Source organism: Mchenga conophoros, linkage group LG17, assembly GCF_057382185.1.
Source record: "Mchenga conophoros isolate Kocher_MC1m ecotype Shallow Benthic linkage group LG17, M_conophoros_male_GT1.1, whole genome shotgun sequence".
Classification (NCBI taxonomy): Eukaryota; Metazoa; Chordata; class Actinopteri; order Cichliformes; family Cichlidae; genus Mchenga; species Mchenga conophoros.
The window spans coordinates 32,718,027-32,738,532 of NC_140542.1; the positions used below are offsets into that span (position 1 = coordinate 32,718,027).

Consider the following 20,506-nt stretch of genomic DNA (forward strand, 5'->3'; position numbering starts at 1 on the left):
GGAGAAAAGGCAAGAATGGGGGGAGAGAATATCTTAGTCTGGAGGCGATGAAAAGAAGGGTGGCAGGAGAAACCGAGACGGTGGGAGTGCAACAGAGTTCACCAGCAAACGCTGTCACAAACAATATGCACAGTCAGAATGTAATAATACCTATGACTGCATCCTGGGAGAATGCTCTGCAATTGGTTTTCATTTAATATTTCAATTACTGTCCGGACTACAACTTTCTGCCTGGGTGTCAGCACTAAAAATCACTGTATCCTACAGATCGTATCTTTGCCGCGGAGTGGTGAGTTTATGTGCAGTGAGTGGTTTTATATTGCCAGGGCGATCTGGAGTCACTGCAGTGCAGGAAAAATAAGTGTGGGGATTGAGTAAATGAGATCTTTTAGCAAAATCACAACAAGCTTTTCATCTTCTTCTGACCTCTGACTGTGTTTTATTTGAGTTTTTTCTAAATACAATTAACAGTATTTGTGAGGGGTTCAGTTCATAATGTTTGGGAACCACCAGAGAGTGTTATCATGTTGCTTAGCAATGTTCCTCTAAACTCCCTTTGCCACTTGAAAAAAGTTGAGTTTGTGTACAGAGGAAGGGGAGATACTCGAGCGAGTCTGGTATTTTCCATTTCTATGGGTGTGTTTGACCTTTTGCACGAGCTGGACTGAGTGAGTGGTGAGGAGGAAAGCCTGTCATGAGAAGCCAGCAGGGTGAGAGTAAAATTGGTTGCGATAAGGACAGAGACTTATGGGTCTGAAAGAAAAGGATAAGAGACGAGGAACAGAAAGTACCAGACTGGTGTAAAATAAAAAAAAAATAAAAAAAAACACTAACAGTGTACAGAGCTCAGATGAGTAAACATCTTACATCCGGATTGAACACAAATCCACTTGAGGCTGGTATTTGTATCAGTAATTGCGTACATCAAGTTTTCACCATGCGGTAACACTGAGGAATGCAATAGAAATGATGTAAATGCAATAACGTTCAGTCCTAAAGCAATGTTTTTATTTCTATTAGTGTGGAAGCGCGCTGTTGGCCAAGTGCTGCACAAACACAGCACCGATTTGATTTGAGTGTGTTTGTGTCTTCTACTCTTTCACCTTCTAAATTCAATAAAAAGATGCTGCCTCATGTAGCTCACTTCAGTGTTTGGTCCCCAGTTACCTGACTGTGTGCTACTGCGGGTGTGTGCAGTGTGTATGTGAGCACGCTTGTGTTTGTGTGTATCCTCCAGTCAGTTTGTGTGTCCACTTCTCTCTTCACCACTGCAGTTTCATTTCTGTGTTTTTCCTTTTACCCTCTTGCTTCCTACTAGTGTGTCACTATTTTGCGTAGGTGTGCATATGTAACTTCCTGTGTCTTTGTTTGATTCATTTGGCGTTTGATTCAATACCTGATTGAAAATTGAACGTGTAGCCTCGCTGATTGTAGTAACAGTGTGTGTAAATGAACACACACACACACACACACACACACACACACACACTCACACACAGATATACACTCACCACTTTAGCTGGTGTTGTGCCTTATATTCTCTCTCCTCAGCTGCTTTTAGTTCATTGCATGCCTGAAGGAGCTGTTGCCTCAGTTCATTGACCTCACTTCCTGGCTCCTCAGAGGTGCTCTTCTCCTCTATCCGCTCCAACTCCACCTGAAACCTCTTCAACTCAGCCCGACACCTCTTTGCCTCTTCTAAAAGGTGGATTTCAGAATCCTGGGCACTGTTGTATGGAAGAGTGATTTAAATGTGTGGTTTTATTTTGTCATTAAACAGTAAATATCAGTTCAGTATCACATAATCTCCACGAGGACATGCCAAGTTTTCTGCTGTCAGTTAATAATGCAGTTATTAATGCTGTTTGTTTTAAGCTAGCAAAATCCATTTAAATCCTTCTAAACCTAGGTCCATAGTGCAGTGGTTTACATATTCACCTAATAAGCAAAATAGGCTCAGTTTGATCACAGGAGGAGACACAAATCCCTTTCAGGTTTGCATCAAGAAGGGTATCTGCCAAATCACAAAACGCAACCTGCTGTGCCGACTCTTTGTGAATAAGTGAGCTTTAAATCTATATAAACCTAATGGGTCTGATCAGAAATTATTATACACAATCATTTGTAAAGAGAATCCAGTGGAAAAAAATAGCCGAACAGCTTCAGGCCTCAGTTAGCAGGCCTGTTAAAAGTTCATGACAGCACAATTAGAAGAAGACTGAACAAGCATGGCTTGTTTGGGAGGCTTGCCAGGAGGACACCATAGGCAGCATTGCTTAAGTTTGTAGAGCTCAATCTGAACAACAATCATAAGAATATGAGAACAATGCCCTTTGGACAGATGAGAACAAAACGTACAGAGCCACATTTGGAGAAAAGCACAAACTCATACCAACTGTCAAGCATGGGGGTGGAAGGGTGATGATTTGTGCTTTTTGTGCAGCTACAGTACATAATACTGGACACCTTGTAGTTATTGAGTGGACCATGAACTCCTCTGTAAAAAAACAAGTTTCTAGAGAAAAATCTTTTGGCCGTTTGACAGCCAAAGCTTGGCTTAAACTGCTTAAACTGGGCCTGGGCAACAGGTCAAAAATCTCAAGCCCCAGTCAAAGTCCAGACTTCAACATGACTAAAGTGCCGTGATGGGACCTTTAGAGAGCTATGCATAAATCAGTGCCTGAAGTAATTTTGTGAAGAACAGTGGGCCAAAATCCCTCCACAACGATGTAAGGGGCTGATAAAGTCATTGTGAAAATGACTGCTTCAAGTTATTACTGCTAAAGGTGGGTCTATAAGCTGTTAAATCCTGGGGCGTAATTAGTTTTGTCACTGATTTACTTTTAAGCTAATAAAGTTCAACATGCATAATCAGCTGTCCCAAGAAACTAAACGTAGAAATGTTTTAATTAGTGCTGTCAGCGTTAGCGGGTTAACGTGGATCACCCCGTGTGTTAACGAGCTAACTGCGCTAACACGTTGACGTCGTGCAGCGTTGCTGCGTTATGAGGTTATGGCGTTAACGTCATTTTAACGAGATTAACGAGGACAGCACTAGATTTAATCAGAACTAGTGTTCAAATCAGGATACAATAACAGTGGAAAAGAAATATGTCTTGAAGATTTTCTCTCACTGACAAGTGTTTCAGCCTATACAGCAGTTGTAGTGTCTGTAACCTCTTCACACTTCCTCACCTGCATTCTACAATTCTCTATTAACGTAAACAAAGCTGCTCTTCTCTTCTGAAAGTACATCGAAGATTTTAAAGGGTAAACAAGTGAAGCGTAACTGGATCTGACAAAGTGCTCGTTTTGCCCAAGGAAATGTCACTGTAGTCAAAAAGTGATTCCAAAGTAGAACACAAAAAAAAAAAAAACCTGGTTTATCAAACATACCTCTTCAAGGTATCATGGAGGAGCTTGTAGGTAGATTTCAGTTTGGCAGCTTTGGTCTGGCTGATTCTGCCCATTGACAACAACTAAAGAACACAAAAAGAATATTAGTTTAACATCATCATGAAATTAAGAATGAAGAAAGATATCGGAGCTACAACAGCATTTAGACTGTTCGGGCTCAAACCCTCCTGCTAGGGTTTGCCAGCTCAGCTGTCATTATCAGAGAAAATCTGGTTGCACCCAGAGCTGCCTGTTCAAAAGGACAAATTAATAGAATATCACATCCTGCAGAAACCTCTTGTCCCCATTCCCCCCAGATTCAATATCCAAAAAGATAAAACTGCTAGGAAACAGAAAAACAGAACAAAAAACAAATCTTATGACCAGTAAGCAGTTTTCTTTAATATATCTTGTGACAAATTAAGTCCAAGAAGTTGAAAGCTAAATCAATAGATTCCATCTTCAAACATCAAAATAGTCCGAAATGAAACGAAAAAGAAAAAAACTGAGATCAACCACAACAAAGGGCAACCTCCCGATATCCGTAAAAGGATTCATCCCGAGTTGGGGTGAATAAACCTTTATCGCCGCAGCAGATATCAAAAAATCAGAACACTTTATCGAGATCAGTAAGAAAAATCAAACAAACATCAAACTATGGCCAATCTCAAAAGATCAAGAGCATTCACTGAAAATGGCCCATATATGATGATAACTACAAGCAATTGAAGACAATCAATCCTTGAATGATTAAGAAAGGTTTAAGATAAAAAAAAAAATACACAGCTGGGAAACTTTGGAAACCAGCAAAACAAAACACAGCGCAGATGAAGATATCAGGTCAAGAGCACTGCGAAAGGGAAATAATCTGCAAGAGTTGTGAAATTTCTCTCCTCACAAAGGGAGTTGTATGTGTGTGTGTGTGTGTGTGTGTAACGGTTAACGGTGATAGAAACAGAGGACAGGTGTTGTTCCGGGCTTATCTTTAGAACCAGGTTGGTGGAGAGGAGGGAGTAATGAGGGATAGCCTTGTCTGTATCAAAGAGCTGCAGAACTGAGGATATCTCAGGTCGGACTGTGTAGCAAGTAATCTAACGGCAATGAACACACACAAACGTTTTGATCATATATATATACACGCACGTGGGCTGATATCTCACCTCGACTACAAACATTAGGGATAGGCGATTATGTTTTCAGATTCATCCTATTAAATTGTTTATCTGGCTATTGTCAAAATTGCTTGAAGTACCCAACCACGTTCCAAGGTCCGAAAGGACAAAGATATGAATGTTGTGAATGATTTAGATTAGGACTCTCTGGTTAATATGATTTATTACAATGTTGTTTTTTTCTGTTTTTTCTGGTTTTTGGAAGGGGGTGGGGTCAGTCCCAAGGTCATATCAGTGTAACTACAACTGTGGCAGGTGGATCATCCCAAAATACGTCTTGAACTACTCTTTAATAATGACTTAATTGCGACATTGAAACTAATTTACTTTAAAAAAGGATCTGACGCTAAATTCTACACAGCCATTTGTGTTGTCAGCAGCACAGATGACACCAGTGATGGAACAAACATCCTGGCTGTAAACTGGGCATTTATCTGAGAGAAGCAGCCTGAAGCGCTTCCAGGCAGACTCTCTAATTCTGGTGCCAAGACTTATCTTGAGCAGCGGAGAGTACTGGAGGCTTTTAAGGGGTGGGTGCATGAGGCTCACATGTGGCAAAGCATCTCTGAAGTGAGGTAGAGACAATTACTGGAAGATATTTACTCAGGCATGAGGACGCACATCCAGTGGCTGTCCATCTTTCCCCCAACCTCCGCACACATACGCGAGCATGTGATCTGTGCTGCAGAACAGCAGGAAAATGTTCCAGGAATACGAGTGTGTAGTGCAGCAGGTATGTGGAGTGTGTAACAAAAAGACACTGTGGGCTTTAATACTCTGCACCCTCAGGGAGAAAAATAATGACAATAGCTACGAGGCAAAGCCATGAATTCCATGACATGATCTCTCGCTCTCTATTTCTACCGTCATCTCCTCATATCGACTGACTGAACTGGAGTGGAGCCTACGGCCAAGCTGGATCTCTTTGTCAGGAGAAGTTTTGTTCAGGAACATTTTCCTTCCTGGAGTGCCAGGTTTTAAACTTATTCTGTAGAAACATAACATCACTTCTGCAGAAGTAAGCCATGTAACGAGGCAAAAAATGCTCCAGAATGAGTAAGAAAAAACAACTGCACATTTTGTGGTTATGAATCACATAAGAAATTGAAACCATAGCTATGTCCCAGAAACAAACAATCAGTGCCAAGTTCATGAACCCACAAAAAGAAGCCTCCAAGCATCCAGCCTCATGTAGTCACTGTGAGCCCTACAGAGTTCATGCTAATGGCTTTCATTGCTTAATAATTTCTATAAGATGCTCCAGGAGGGAGGCTCATTCATGAGTAATGTTTGTGATGAAGTATGACTGCAATATTAATTATGACCATACAAAAACCACTGAAAATAACCACAGCACCATTTTTTCATTACATACAAAAGCAAGTGTATTGTTCATTTGCTGATTAAGAAAGGCGTCATGATCTGTTTACATATTTAAATAAACAATATAAACCCATTCATAAATCCATTATTGGCGACTTCATAGCAGTTTTGAAACACAAAAACCATGCGCAAGCTCATGGATGTCTGCAGTTTGGTTAGATTCATTCAGCTCCATTCCTACACATTTATTGTAATAGAGTGACAGACCGCTGTTTTAAGGGATTCGGTTTTGGAGGTGATCTTCAAATTCGTTTTCTCTAGTGAAATCCTTTTGTAAAGAGTTTATAATATAGTGAGTGTTGTGTGTGTCTAGTAAAGTATAACCTAGTTATTGACATGGTCCAATTCTTCACTAGTGAGTGCAAGTGACAGCCCAATACAACTCAACACATCAAACCTCCACGGATAGCAGTTCACTCGCTTTCTTCAGCTGTCAGGAATATAAAACCTAACTCTTAAATCTAATTTCTGCTTTGACACTGTTGGATTATGCACTGGGCATACAAGCTAATGGTGTTTCACACAAATGCAAGCTTTGTTAGCCCGATAGCTAGCTGTTGTCTGCTTCACCAGATAAATAATAATAAATAAAAACGAATAAAATATGATTGTGTCTAATAAAAAAGTTTGGTCTCCTCTGTAGATGATAATTTGGTAATGTCATAAATTAGTGCGACTGCTCTTGTGATTTGGTGCTATATAAATACACTTGAATTGAATTGTGTGCAGTCATCGTATCAAAGTTTCTAAAGTTTCGCCCTCACTAAGCAATCCAACGCTGTTACCATGGACCAACAAGTCCATGGTAACAGCGACCTGTTACCATGGACAGGGTTGCATTGACAATCCAACACAATGGGCAGCACATTGAACATTTTATAAGTGGTCAGAAACTTGTAAATAACTCATGAAAGAATAAAGTTGCGTTGAAACCAAGCACACCATTGTTTTTCTTGTGACATTACCAATAAGTTTGAAGTGTCACATGGCCCTCTTCCTATTGAAAAAACAAAAGTTGTATCCAAGATGGCCGACTTCTATATGGCCACCATGGTCACCACCCATCTTGAGGAGTTTGCCCCCTCACATATACTAATGTGCCACAAACAGGACTTTGATATCACCAACCATTCCCATTTTATTACGGTGTATCCATATAAATGGCCCACCCTGTACACAAAACTGAATAATAAAATGACAATGAAAATGACAATTTCTACTGAATCACTGTATTGCGACACCATCGTTATCATAGGGATGTATTATGGTAGGAGTGTATCTTAAGTTACTCTGTGATCACCACCACTACAGGAGACAAGGTAAAGTTTTCAATGAGAACATAAATACCTAAACATATTGCTGAAGTGCCAGCCAAGGCATTGTTCATTAAACTTAAGCCTTGCAAATTCCTGATTTTGTATTTATAACATTTCTGTTTTCCTTCATTGAAAAACTAGACCTTCTTCCTGATGAATCATTAAGTGGGTAAAATAAAGAGCACCTTCAGTTAATCACATTCACCCTGACTGGAAGTGAAGCTACTTCAGTTAAAAAAAAGCTGTTTTGTTCTTAGTAAAATGTTGCACGTGTAACGTGCCTGCTGTTACATAAAACATGCTTTTCATTACCATATTTTCGCCACACTAGAGAAAAAGAATTGAACAGCTATTCCAAACATTTCCTGACATGACACATAAAAGCACTGTGTCAGAAATGCTCCAGACTCATAATCACCAGCAACTGAACACCAAAATAAATAAATAAATAACTAACTAACCGGTAGAAAGGTGGAAACAGAGTACTGGGGAAATCATAGAAATAGTTGTGCAACAATGAAAAACAAGTTTAAACCAAGCGCGCTGTCTGACTTTGAACATTGTGTAGGCAGGGGGACCTGCAGCTGTCCAGTCATCGAACAAGCACTCAGGACAGGTACAAACAATTGGCTTTAGTAAGAAACGCTAAATATGAATATGTATTTGAATTTGTGTCCAAGGACAATCCAAAGGGCACCTTTAAGATATGGTTATAGAAGCTCTCTAGTGCCATATCTTATCTGAACTGAAATGTTTTTCTTCATGTTAATGTAGGTTTGTAGTCTGCAAGTGTATTATAGTGCAAAAATTTAATCTTATCACGACAGCGTATCAGTACACACTCAATGTTCAGAAAATCTCAGCATTCAGGTGAAACTCATTTTATAAAAGTCTCTAATGAATGTTATGCTCAATTTGCAAGATCCCAAGCAGGCTCAGTAGGTGAAAGAAATCGCCAGCTTAAACAAACTGAAACAAACCTTTTCTCTGGTACTAAACCATATATATACAGGAATTGAGCCCATCCGGAGACAATTGAGAGACTTTAGCGCAGTGGATGTTATCAAGTGTTTTCAGTAACGCTTTGGAATCTGAACCAGGTCAACGAGGGGTCTTTAAATGTTAAAAACTGTGGAAAAAAAACAGCATAAAAAAAAAAAAGAGCAGTGAGTGAATAGTTCCTGTGGACTGAGTCATTCTGCTCTTCGGGGAAATGAGCTGACTTGAGAATATGGCAGGATGGCAGCATGCATGGACTGCAGGCAAAGGACTCTGCCTCTTTCTCTATCTACCAACCACCACCAATCTTTTTTTTTTTTTTTACAGTGCTGTTGATATGGTGTTTTGCATTACGCAATAGTGCTGCCCCTCCCATCCTCTGAAAATCAGCACATTCCCTCTCTCACATCCCTTTCTCTACCTCTCTCTCCCTCCCTCCCTCCCTCCCTCCCTCCCTCCCTCACTTGTCCTGATATTAATGACACAGCTATCTGAGGCAGCGGCAGTTCCCCTGCGCTCTTTCCCTCCTGCAGACTGCACTCATACACATGCACACACTCTCTTACACCAAATAAGATACTGGACACACATCCACACACTTACACGGGACATCTGCAGGCACACACACATGCACACACATACAAAAACACTACTATACACTCCAAGTTCATATCAGAGGCAGCCACAGACGCTTTCTCTTTACACACACTTATTTAAAAATCTCACAGAAGGATGAGGACAATTGGACTTTGCGTTTGTGCTGGTCTCCTGCTTACAGGCACCTTATTACTCAGAATCAGCCAGGCAGCAGACTTTCCTGGTAACTCTCACCAGCGATGGGACTCTAGAGGATCCTACCATTTGGGATTTGAGTCTGGTACTCCCACTTCTTGCCCTGTCAAACTTAGACCTATGGGCCAGTGTGGGAGCTCTGGGGCAGAGGACGGGGAGGACTGCCCTTACCAGATCACTCTGCCTCCCCTCACCATCCAGCTGCCCAAGCAGTTCAGGCTGCTGGAGAAGACGATGAAGGAGCTGCAGAGCCTGAAGGAGGTAGTGAACAAGCTGAAAAGCGGGTGCCAGGAGTGCCGTGGGGCACGGGGCAGCGGAGTTTTTGGACACCAGCAGGCAGACCAGATCCCGATTCAGGGGGATGCCGGGGAAAAAGTGACGGGGCAGGAGGTGCAAGGTGGATCCAGCCAAGAGGAGAGGGGAGATGGGATGGTTCCTGGAGCTACTGTGGATGCCGCAAGACCGGGTTCAATTTTTGGGAAACCTGCTCCGAGCCAAAACATGCAGGAGATGCAGGTAAGAGGCAAAGTTAACACTTACAGGAAAAGATATAAGACTGAACCAAGGAATAAATCATTTACCTTACAAATACACTTGGTTGAGCTCAAATTTATCATTTATTCACCTTGATCTAAAATTGTTTTGGTATAGTTCAATACAGCGTGCATTTTCTGCTACATCTGTAGAGGACAGAGGTGTGTACAACATGTGAAATAGTAGCACTGCACCATTTCCTCTGTTTCCTCTGTTCCATTAAAACCCTGCAAATTGTCAGAAAGCCAGATCTTTAGCAGCTTTGTGAAAGTGTTAGGGGACACTGATATGAAGCGCGTTTCATGCTTCCAGTCAGATGCGCCCAGCTGGAATGCAAACTGACCAGATGTCAAAAGACACGCAAAGTCCTACCTGGCGCCACTCTGCCAGGGAAAATTTCTGGTACAATAAGCAGGGTGGGAAAATCGGAGTTAGACACCAGCCCAGTGACAGTAAATTTCTGCCGTCTGGTAAGCTTATTGACTCTCACAGCCACTTTGGCAGACAGCCAATCGTAACGCAGACTTTGTTTCCATTCTAAAATTCAAATTGGCTGGTGAAACAATGAAGGAGGCTGGTGACTTCGGTAATCTGCCTGCTTTGTAGTGCGTGCCAAAAATAATTTCCTTCACGCTTGCTCTGGCCTTTCTCAGGTGAAGCTGAATAGGATGTCAGCCAGCCTGCGCAATGCCAGGAACCAAATCTCAGCTCTGCAGGGTCGACTGGAGGGAATCAACCTTCTTAACATGGAGAATGTACAGGCTATAGTGGACAGGCGGGTGGAGAACATCACCGGAGTGGTCAACAAGCTCAGCTCCAGCTGTACCACCGAATGTCCAGCCCAGACTGGCCCTCAGTGTAAGCTTACTTTTATTAAGATAATTAATAATAATAATATTCTCTACATTGTTATACTTACCCTCCATTCCTTTGGTCCTGTTATTTTTCATCTGATCTTGTGATCTGCCCTCTCCATCTTCCCAGTGACAAGGGCTTTCAGTTAAAAGAGAATGTGTTTTTCTGTTATGTTTTATTCTGTTATATCTTTGCCATTTCATGTTTCGCCCCCCTTTTCTCTTCTGTTCTTCTCATACATTTTTGTAATCCTTCTGAGCATGATCAAGAGTGCACTTTTCAATTTTTTATTTCCTAAAAAAAAGATGTTATTATTGTAATAAAACCCTGTTGGTTAAATAAGTTTAGCAGTTCAGGGTTGCAGGGGGATATATTTTCTGGCATAGGCTGTATTCAATCATTCCTGAGTGGACATTATAATCAACTTCAAAAATAATCAGAGTCAGGGTGTTTACTTTCACCCAACAAGACCTTTCTTCCTTGGAAATGAAAAGTGAAATCTATGTTGCCAGTGTCCTTGTCAACCACACTCACTGGTCTGTTGCAACATCTCTCCTCCATTACTGATATGAAGAATATTATATATTTAGGTGTAGTCTAGATTTGAGAAATGGAATTTTCCATCATCTTAATGCGTACCAAAAGGTTACTGTATTCATTACATTACTGGAGTGGAGTGGCTGGTTCAGAGTAGCCAGTGCACAAATGGACAGAGTGAAATAGCTTTAAGTTGAGCACATACTGCACTGGAGTGAAGCAATAGAACTTGGTTCAAAGTGAGAATTCACTTTAACTCTTACATAACTAACCGAAGTGACCCCTCACTACTCTCCATACGCACAAACTCAAAAAGGGAAGGCAGAAAAAGACCCACACTTGAAAGTAGGAATGCACACATAGTGAAACTCTGGGCCGATACACATCGACAGTGAAATGCTTTAAAGTGTAACAGCATCACGCTATCTTTGAACAATTAGCCAGCATGAAATTGATTCGAGCAAAATAGATGAATATCACTGACACCAGTAGATGCTGTTGTACTTGGAGATATCAGCCAACAAACCAACACTAGCTGATATCGATATTTTGCAGATTAATCTGTGCTTCCCTGCTTGGAAGTTTTATGACCGTTTAAACAAGCCTGCGATATTGTATCTAGAAACAGTGGGGGTTGCAGACTAGCTAAGCAAAACAAATACCCCACTTTACATTGATGTAAAAGCTATTTTGGATGCGAGCACAGTAGAAATGCAGGGCACTTTCAGAAAGCAAATACTATCCAGTACTTCACTATGAATGTTACACTATATTGGGGCTTTTATGTAGAAAACAGATGTGAGCTTATTTCTAAGCAGATTAGCTGGAACAGTGGTGTGAAGGGAATCCCATCCCTTTCTCTTCTGTTTGCTTCTCCAACTTGCTTCTTTCTCCATCAAACCTGATCATTTTTCCCCTCCCGTATGCATTTATCCTCAAAGCATCTATACCCTCTCCTCATTTTTCCTCTATTTCATATTTCTTTTTCTATTGCCCTACCTCTTACTGTCTCCCCCTCTTTAATTCTCTTTCCTAGTCCCTTCTCTCTGCTTCCCTACCTGCCTCCTTCTGGAGGTCATGCTCTTGGATGCTCATTACTGCATAAAAAGACAAGCGCTCATTATCTCTTGCCAATACCACAAGTAATAATGAAGGCGGCTTTCCTGACACTACAGTAGTCACAGATGGCACCCAGGGTCAGTAGCACTTGTCTTTCTACATCTATCTGCTTTGTTCAGGTCAAGAACTGGATAAGCATCCGACTTCAGCTCAGGAGACCGTGCCTAATGGTGTCTGAATTCCATCCAAATGTAGCAGAAAAGAAACAGCTGCTGTTACTGAGGAAAGCGACCAATACGTTGTGTTAGGGTGTTTCACAAGATCACTCAAATTAGAAATCGCGATAAAAAGTTACTCCAAAAGTTGCTAAATGAACATCTTTTAGAATTTTTCTTGTCTTAAAACTTTCAAACCAGATGCTGATCATGTTCCTCTGCGAGCTCCTAATGGGCAGAGTAAAACAGACTTTCACTGATAAGAGTTTCCTGGTTATTTACCACAATGTCAAAAGTGTTTAGTGAAGCAAAAAATAAACTATCTAGCATTTTAACTAAAGCTACATAAGGCATTTCTGGCAGGTTAAAAAATTGCTGTAGGCCTTTTACACAAACTGCACTGACAAATTTTAAAAAATGCCAACTTTGTGAGGACCGTAACCATCATTTAACCCAATGTAGAATTGCAATTTCACCATTAATAGGGAGTAAAACTACATTTGTCAAGATGCTGTTATCACTCTAAGTGCTCTAAGCGTTCATTTTCGCTCATTTTGCCAATTTCCATTTTTGCAACGAGCACTGATCTTCACTTTCACTCCTGCAGGAAGCATAGAAATTCATGTCCCTGTTCAGCTACATTAACTCAATCATACAAAATGAGAATAGATGTTTAGTCCTCCATCAAGAACTGCTCGTTTGGAAATTTGGTGTCGGGCAACTTCATAAGGGAAGCACAGTTTTTTTTAGTTTCTTTCCATCAAAACTGAAATAGTATAAGCAGTAGTATGCTATCGCTTTCGATACACATTTCCTCAGTTGACATGAGGCATACTTCTTGATAATAATTGTCTTCCTTTTATGAGAATCTCTTGTGTGGTCTGAAGTCAAACAGGCAAAGCGCCAAGAGTCAAATCAGTCTGTCAAAATGTCATCTATAAAAAGCATGTCAGTCAATATGGCGTGGGACTCATCAGCCTATGTCAGTCGACTTGCCAGTCAAAAAAGTGAGTAAGAAAGAAGAAGAATGGGGAAACTTTGCTCTGGTAAAATTGTTTGAACTTTCCCCTCAGAGCAAAACAACATATGAGTCATGTTCCAGTGCTTTGTCTGACTTCTCACTGCTGTGGGATTTGCGGGGAAAAGTCATGACATAGGCTAAAATTGCTGCTTCGATGAGTTTACAGGGCCTTCGTTGTCAAGGTTAGAATAGTAATGTGGGTACCAGGCTTTTACCTCACGCTGTTTCTCTGCTGTCCACAAACAACAACTCAGAAATGAGTACATCCCCTAGCGGGCTTTGTCCTTTTACTGTAAACATACACTGTTTTGGGATCATTTTCAGAAATGACACATATCACTTTCCTTGTCCCAGACCAATTAGCTATTAATTTTCCTCAACAGTCACATAGACAGCCCATCAGCCAAGAGTTTTTCAGGAACGAGTAAGTGGCTGATATTAGAGTTATTTAGGTCAGGCACATTGCCAGACGTACTGAGATGGAGATCACTCTTGTCTGTCTCGGGACACTGACTGCCCAGTCAGATAGATGGGGACAAATAGAAAAGAAGATGTAAAGTGGCGACACTGCAGTCAGACGCTGAAAGTGAGTGTGACACTGAAAGAATTTACGGGTCAATTCTTTTGTTGCCAAATGCCGACCGAGCTGTTAAGGTGACAAGGATACATTTCAACCTTGCGATCGACTCCCATATGGAGTGATTTACCATCTGCAGCTATTTTGCACTTGAAGCATTCAAGTGTAATGTTGTCAGAAAACGAAGTTGCTTATTTAGAGAGCAAAATAAATGTTTGTGCTCCATCTGCTAGTTCAGTTCCTTTTAAAATAGAAATACAACTATCTACAGCAACATGCATTTTTCATTCTACAAACACTGTTCACTCCCTACACCTGTTTTCCTTCCTATACCAGTACTACTGCTGGGGTATGAGCACCGCCTACCCCAGCACTATTATAATCTACTGCACCTCTAGAGAGATTAAGGACTATGGGAACATTGTATCATCAATGGAGCGCATCTAACACTCAAAAGGAGTCCAACATGCTGCCTGCCCAGTGTCAGGACAATTTAGACCCAAGGTGCCAGTGTGCATGGAGGGGGTATGGCTCTCTAATCCAGTTTTACACTTTCCCACGTTTTAACAAGACTGTTCCATTCACTTCCAAAATCCTAACTGACAGGAGTCTTTGGACCTTGGTTTTGGATTGATTCGGTAGCCTGCAATGCGACACAAGGGATGGGAGGAAAAGGTAGACGAATAAGTGGCCAGGTAAAAAAAAAAAGTGCTCAGAATGCATTGAAGGTATACAAAATGGACCTGTGTTGTAGCACGTGGGGAGATTAGAGGAATTTATCCCCTGGCAGAGGCTGTTTCTTCAATGGTTCTAAATACTATATTTCAGATAAGCATGGATATATTGTGAAATACATATTTCACAATCAGCTTGTTTTTAATGTTATTTTATACATAATAAATGGTTAGGGGAAGATGTCTGACAGGCAAAAAGAATGTGGTGAAGGGGTGTTTTTGTGTTTGAATGCATTCCTCTTAAATGAAGGCAGGGATGAGAAATTCCACACTGGATTTCCTACTAACCTATCTCATTTTCTTTTCTCCAGCCTTCCTCAGCCTCAGGGCCTGTTTCTATTACTGTCTCAGGGAACAATGCCAGACCAAAGTGAAAATATTACTGAATATCATCCAGTAACATCTGCTTATAACTACTCTCCCTTCTCTCTTTCTCACTGCCACCCATGCAGTCATCTTAGCCCCTCGGGACTGTTCAGACTACAATGTGCTGGAAGTGAGGAGGAACGGTATATATCGTGTGACACCTGACGCTCGCAATGGGACGTTTGAGGTATTCTGTGACATGGAGTCCTTCGGAGGTGGCTGGACTGTGATACAGCAACGCCTCAATGGGTCCGTCAGCTTCAACCGCACCTGGGCTGAGTATAAGAAAGGCTTTGGGAACCTCAGGTTAGTTATTTTCTTTACCCCTCCTCCCCCACAATTGGGCATTCCTCTGATAATTTACGACAAAGCATGCTCAGCATATCCAGGATATCTTTTCCTTATCTTGCTTCACTTATTCAAACATCAGCAATCAGCCTAAGCAGTCACGCAACGGTGGTTATGAACTGCATAAGTAAACCCAGAGCTTTCCAATATATGAACGCATTCACTCAAATTAGTGTTTAGATGTGTATATACTACAGTGGTTGCCTTATTCTTTCACCTGGAGGCCTAGATGTCTGAGAGCCATGTTCCCCAACAATATATTAAGGCTAATAGAACAATAAAATGGTTTATTGTTCTATGGTCTGCAGCGAAGGTAAAAGAAAGTGAAGGAACAACGTTGCTTTTAAGAATCTAGATTTATTACTGAGGTTCATCGAGTAAAGAAAAAGATCCTAGATGCCTAGATCCTTTTGAAAAACCTTTAGGCCCTCTTACTATCTGTGCACCAAGGTCTAAGCGATCCTCCAGGAATGGTGATCCTATTTTCCAAGGATCTGATTGGTCAGTAGATGGTGATTTCATACATGTGGACCTCTTATCTTGACCATAACCTGTTGTGGAGCAGGTTAGGTCTGCAGCACAAGTTACCATGGTGATAGTAAGACTCAAACTGCTTTTGCAATACTGAAAACACAGGATTAAACTCAAAGTTACCAGACGTTAAGCCCAAAAACTGCTTCTTAGTACAGGAATCTGTCCAGTTATTGTTTACAGTCTGAATCTGAATGTGTATAAACCTTTTAAAAACCCAATAAAAGGCTTAATCCATACACTTTTCCCATAGAAATAGCATTAGCTGTCAGAAGCAACAGATAACAGAAACAAAAACATCCCCTTTTGAAAGACATTCTTAGAATAACGAAATGTGCCACGCATCATGTGTATCAGTGAAGCCTTAAGCTAGTGAGAGCAAGGTTCTTTGTTCACAGAGAAGCTTCAAAGTTTACGCTGCCAGCTTGCAACCAAACTCCTTACATAATGTATCTGGTTGCAAATGCAACGACTGACACTGAAAACTCTTTTTAATGTCATGTGACATAGTGACATTAATTAAGCAGGTCCAGCCAAGGTTGGACAACTTTTTTAATTAGCATGCATTGTTATATGTCAAGCCTGTATCATTTTAAGTCAGCACTACACACTACTGCATTAAGTCAAACTCAACTATTTTCTGGACCCTCATTACACTAGAGCCTACCACATGCTCATCTAACTAGCTGCAAGCTATACAGTTTGAAAGAATACACAAAAACAAGCAGTTTGTTCAATGTATTTATTTTTTTGTCTTGCTAGTAGGAAATTGTTCATCTATACTGTTCTTTTACCAGTGAATTAGAGCTCATTTAATGTCATGTGCTACAGAATACTTTTACCAAAACCTGAGAGAGTCTAATCCCTCAGTACTTAGGAGCTAATGATGCACACCTGTTCTCTATATCACTGTTTGTTCAACACCTGTTTTCATTATCAGTGATTGATTATCATGCATAAAACTAAGGGGACGTATAGAGATATTTAAAAAAGATCAGAACTTTTTCCTGTGTGTTTTGGTCTTTGGTCCACATGATAACACTGTGAGTCTGCCATATTTGTAGTGCTGTTGTATGTACAGGAAGGACTGTTATACCCAAAGTATTCAAAGTGGAAAACCCAAGTGCTGCATTCCATCATGCATTGCGTTGAAGTAAAAGAGACAGAGTAAAGAAACAAAAGAAAGCAGAACACTAAATAAACTGCCACAAAGTATTTAGATTCATCAACTTGAGGAATTACACTCTGTTCAATGCGCTTATCAGAAATATGCACATTATTAGTCACTTATCTAACCGATGTTGATCTATTCTGCTCTAACTGTGTGACAGCGTTGATGTAACAAGACAGAGAAAATGAGGCAAATATTATCAGAAGCCATTTTTCCATTTTGTTATTGGGCTCGCTATTTAGCTTTCTACATAAAACTCCTTATACAGGGAGTAGAGAGTAGTGAATGATCACAAGTACAAAAACAACATTTTTGGCTCATAAGGCCAACAAGAGTTTATGGCTTTGAGGTCAGGGTAATGCTGCCTGTTGGTTTGGCATGCTCTTAAACCCCATTCATTTCATTTTTATCTTTTTGTGCAGACTTATTTACTTAGCAAATGAAGGAGAAAAGGCACCATTTTCAAAAGAAGACTCAAGTTACATGTGGACTAGGCCTTAGGGAAATGATGACCACAGTAGATGATCTGACCCCATTTCAACTGATCATAAAGTTGCAGATATAAAACAAATTATTCAAAACAACCTTCTGAGCATGTCTGAATATCCAGCATTAAACTCCCACTAAAAGAATGTCTCCTCTCCTGTTTTCCTCTATTGGAGTACACATGCATTTTGCTAAAAAAAATTGAAATTCTAACATAGTATGTGAGCTTTATATATATATATATATATATATATATATATATATATATATCAGCATGCCTCATTTTGTTCCTTTCTATCCTGCAGAGGTGAGTTCTGGCTGGGCAATGACCATATCCATTTGCTGACAAAAGCAAAAGATATGATTCTGCGTATCGAGCTAGAGGACTTTGAGGGTGTCCGGGAATATGCAAAGTATGATCAGTTCTATGTGGCCAATGAGTACCTACGCTACCGTCTGTCTGTCAGTGGATACAGGTACAGGGTTCACTTCTGCACATGCAATATTTCTCACTCTCAGTTGCTGCTAGAACACCTTAAACTGGAACAGCACACCTTATATATCAATGTCTCATTACAGTGGGACGGCTGGGAACGCCCTCAGTTTCAACAAGCACTTCAACCACGACCAGAAGTTCTTCTCCACACCCGACCGCGACAACGACATGTACCCCTCTGGGAACTGCGGCGGCTACTACAGCTCCGGCTGGTGGTTTGACGCCTGCATGTCTGCCAACCTCAACGGGAAGTACTATCACAAGCGATACAAGGGAGTCAGGAACGGGATCTTCTGGGGAACGTGGCACAACATGTCGACCGAGTACTACCCCACCAACTACAGGCAGGCTTTTAAAACTGTCAAAATGATGATACGGCCCAAGAACTATGGTCCTTAAAAGGACAGGTAAATATTGGTGAGTGCAGTCATGCAGGCAAAGACAAAGAAAATGGAAGAGCAAGTACATAAGGACTCAAACACACATACACTCACTAGTAGTCATGCATTTACACATTTACACATGCGTACGTGTGCACATAGGACTATAAGTAGTTTGGTGCATTAATGATAACAATAATTGTGAAAAATTTAAGTGTGCTATTACTTTTCCACTCTAGTGAGTGTGGCCTTCAAAATGTTGGATTAAAATGATGATAATAAAGGACAATGGACTATGAACAATGATGGACTAATAAAATTCTTTAAAAAAAAAAAAAAAAAAAACCAACTCCCATGCAGTGTAGGCCAGCCTCCTACGTGGGCCATAACATTAAATTGAGGGTTACCAGAAGAGATTTTTTCACTGGTCTTTGACATTTTTTTTTCTCTTTCTGTCCTGCTGCCTCCTGCCATAAACCCAGCATAGAAACACAGCACAGCACATACTAGTAGTAAAAACTAATGAGCTATCACTTTCTCTGCTGTAAATGATTTTGTAATTAACAGCAGCCACCCAAGTGAGGTATACGAGAGCTGATGATACAGTTTTGAGTGGGTCCGATAATCATTACGAAAGACTTCAAGCTGGAGAGTCAAACTGTTAGAAAAATTACAGTCAGTAATAAATGTATAGCTTTACTTGGCCCTTCTCTGGCATTTATCTCACTGCTCTCGGGCAGCTTGCCGATTTATCATTACCCCATACCACAGAAGACATCCCAGTATAAATACGCAGCATCCAATAAATTTCTATTGAGTCATGTATGTGTGTGCATTCTGCATTATTGATGTTTAACTAGAGTCTTCTTGAGAGCAGCCACGAAGCAGGACATTGCAGTGAGGAAAAAAAATGTGTTTCCAAGCTTTGGATGCACCGAATTACTGCACACTTCTCTATGCCATAATCTGTAAAATCTTCTTCTTGTACAATACTGCTATCTAATGTTAGGAAACTGTATAGCACCATTTATTTCATTTTATACACACTGTAAATGGGAAGGATTGGGGAAAGAAATGCTTCACTATGAGGATGTGTATAGTATTTATTTTACTTTGAGAGGTATGATAGCTTTTATATGATACAATGGTCATGCAGTACAGAGTCTAATGATTGATGACATTTGAGTAATGACAAGGACTAGGCATAATTGTGATCATTCATAGTAAATATCTGCATAAATTGGAATTCTTTGTGTATCAGATTGATCTTTTCTATCATTCATATTCAGCTGTTGTGCCAATAGATATGCAATTTTTATATTGGGGAAAAAAAATTAAATTAATATTCCATGGCTGTGTTGCACATTTCAATGTTCGGTCGGTTTAAAATCCTTTTCATGCCTGCTCCACTTGTGTACTGGAATCGCCTTTCAAACGAATGTATACAAAAAATGTATACAAGTTTCGCATGAGTGTCTTTGAAAGTGTCTGCCGTCTAGTGTCCGAGGCTGAATGAGGCTTGTAAAAATGCAGGATGAGGTGCTGCATGCCCATAACAAATGGGTTTATGAGGTGTTGAACCAATAAAGCCACTAAATAAAAGGCAGATTTCATATTGGCTTCGCAGAAGATGATAAAACTGTGGGACTGTGACTTTACTGTCTGTTTACTGTCTGTGATGATAAAGTTAATAAAAGTGTTGTGCTCATTCACAGGATGACTCCTAAATATTCACTTTTTTTCACACTTAATGTTTATGACAAACACTTTAACGCACATTATGTATGTGCAATACTTTGTTATCAGAAATTAAACTGCAAAAGAATGGAGGAAATAATAGTCCTGAACATTAGCCTTGTGCAAATACATGCATCTATATCATATCTGATACTATTTTCTTTTCTTTTGAATCATGGCAGTTAAATCTGCCACTATAACTATCAAATAGGGATGTGTCTGTGAAGGTTCTCAGTCATCCAGGTCATCGTAGTCAAAGGAGCTTGCAAAGAAAAGCGTCTGGACGTCCAGACGCTTTTCTTTGCAAGCTCCTTTGACTATCAAATAGGGATGTTTGTCTTTCTGAAAACAATTTAAAAATGCCATTCACAAAATAACAACATAACAATGCACATGATTGT

The 20,506-nt window shown here is 40.4% G+C and overlaps 2 protein-coding genes across 2 annotated transcripts in view; one reads left to right on the forward strand and one right to left on the reverse strand.

Annotated features, from left to right (window-relative positions):
- The window catches only part of ccdc146 (coiled-coil domain containing 146), a 64,479-nt gene that overhangs the window by 42,610 nt on the left and 1,363 nt on the right, over positions 1-20,506 (reverse strand). The window contains exons 3-4 of the mRNA XM_085252472.1: positions 3,397-3,479; positions 1,512-1,727 (exon numbers count right to left, since the gene is read on the reverse strand). Coding sequence (XP_085108598.1) covers positions 1,512-1,727; positions 3,397-3,479 — 299 coding nt within the window. The remainder of the gene's footprint in view (positions 1-1,511; positions 1,728-3,396; positions 3,480-20,506) is intronic.
- fgl2a (fibrinogen-like 2a) lies at positions 8,761-20,080 on the forward strand. Its single transcript, XM_085251920.1, has 5 exons — positions 8,761-9,574; positions 10,246-10,450; positions 15,043-15,262; positions 17,798-17,968; positions 18,072-20,080. The coding sequence occupies exons 1-5, from the start codon at positions 8,999-9,001 to the stop codon at positions 18,385-18,387; spliced, it is 1,488 nt and encodes a 495-aa protein (XP_085108046.1). The 5' UTR covers positions 8,761-8,998; the 3' UTR covers positions 18,388-20,080.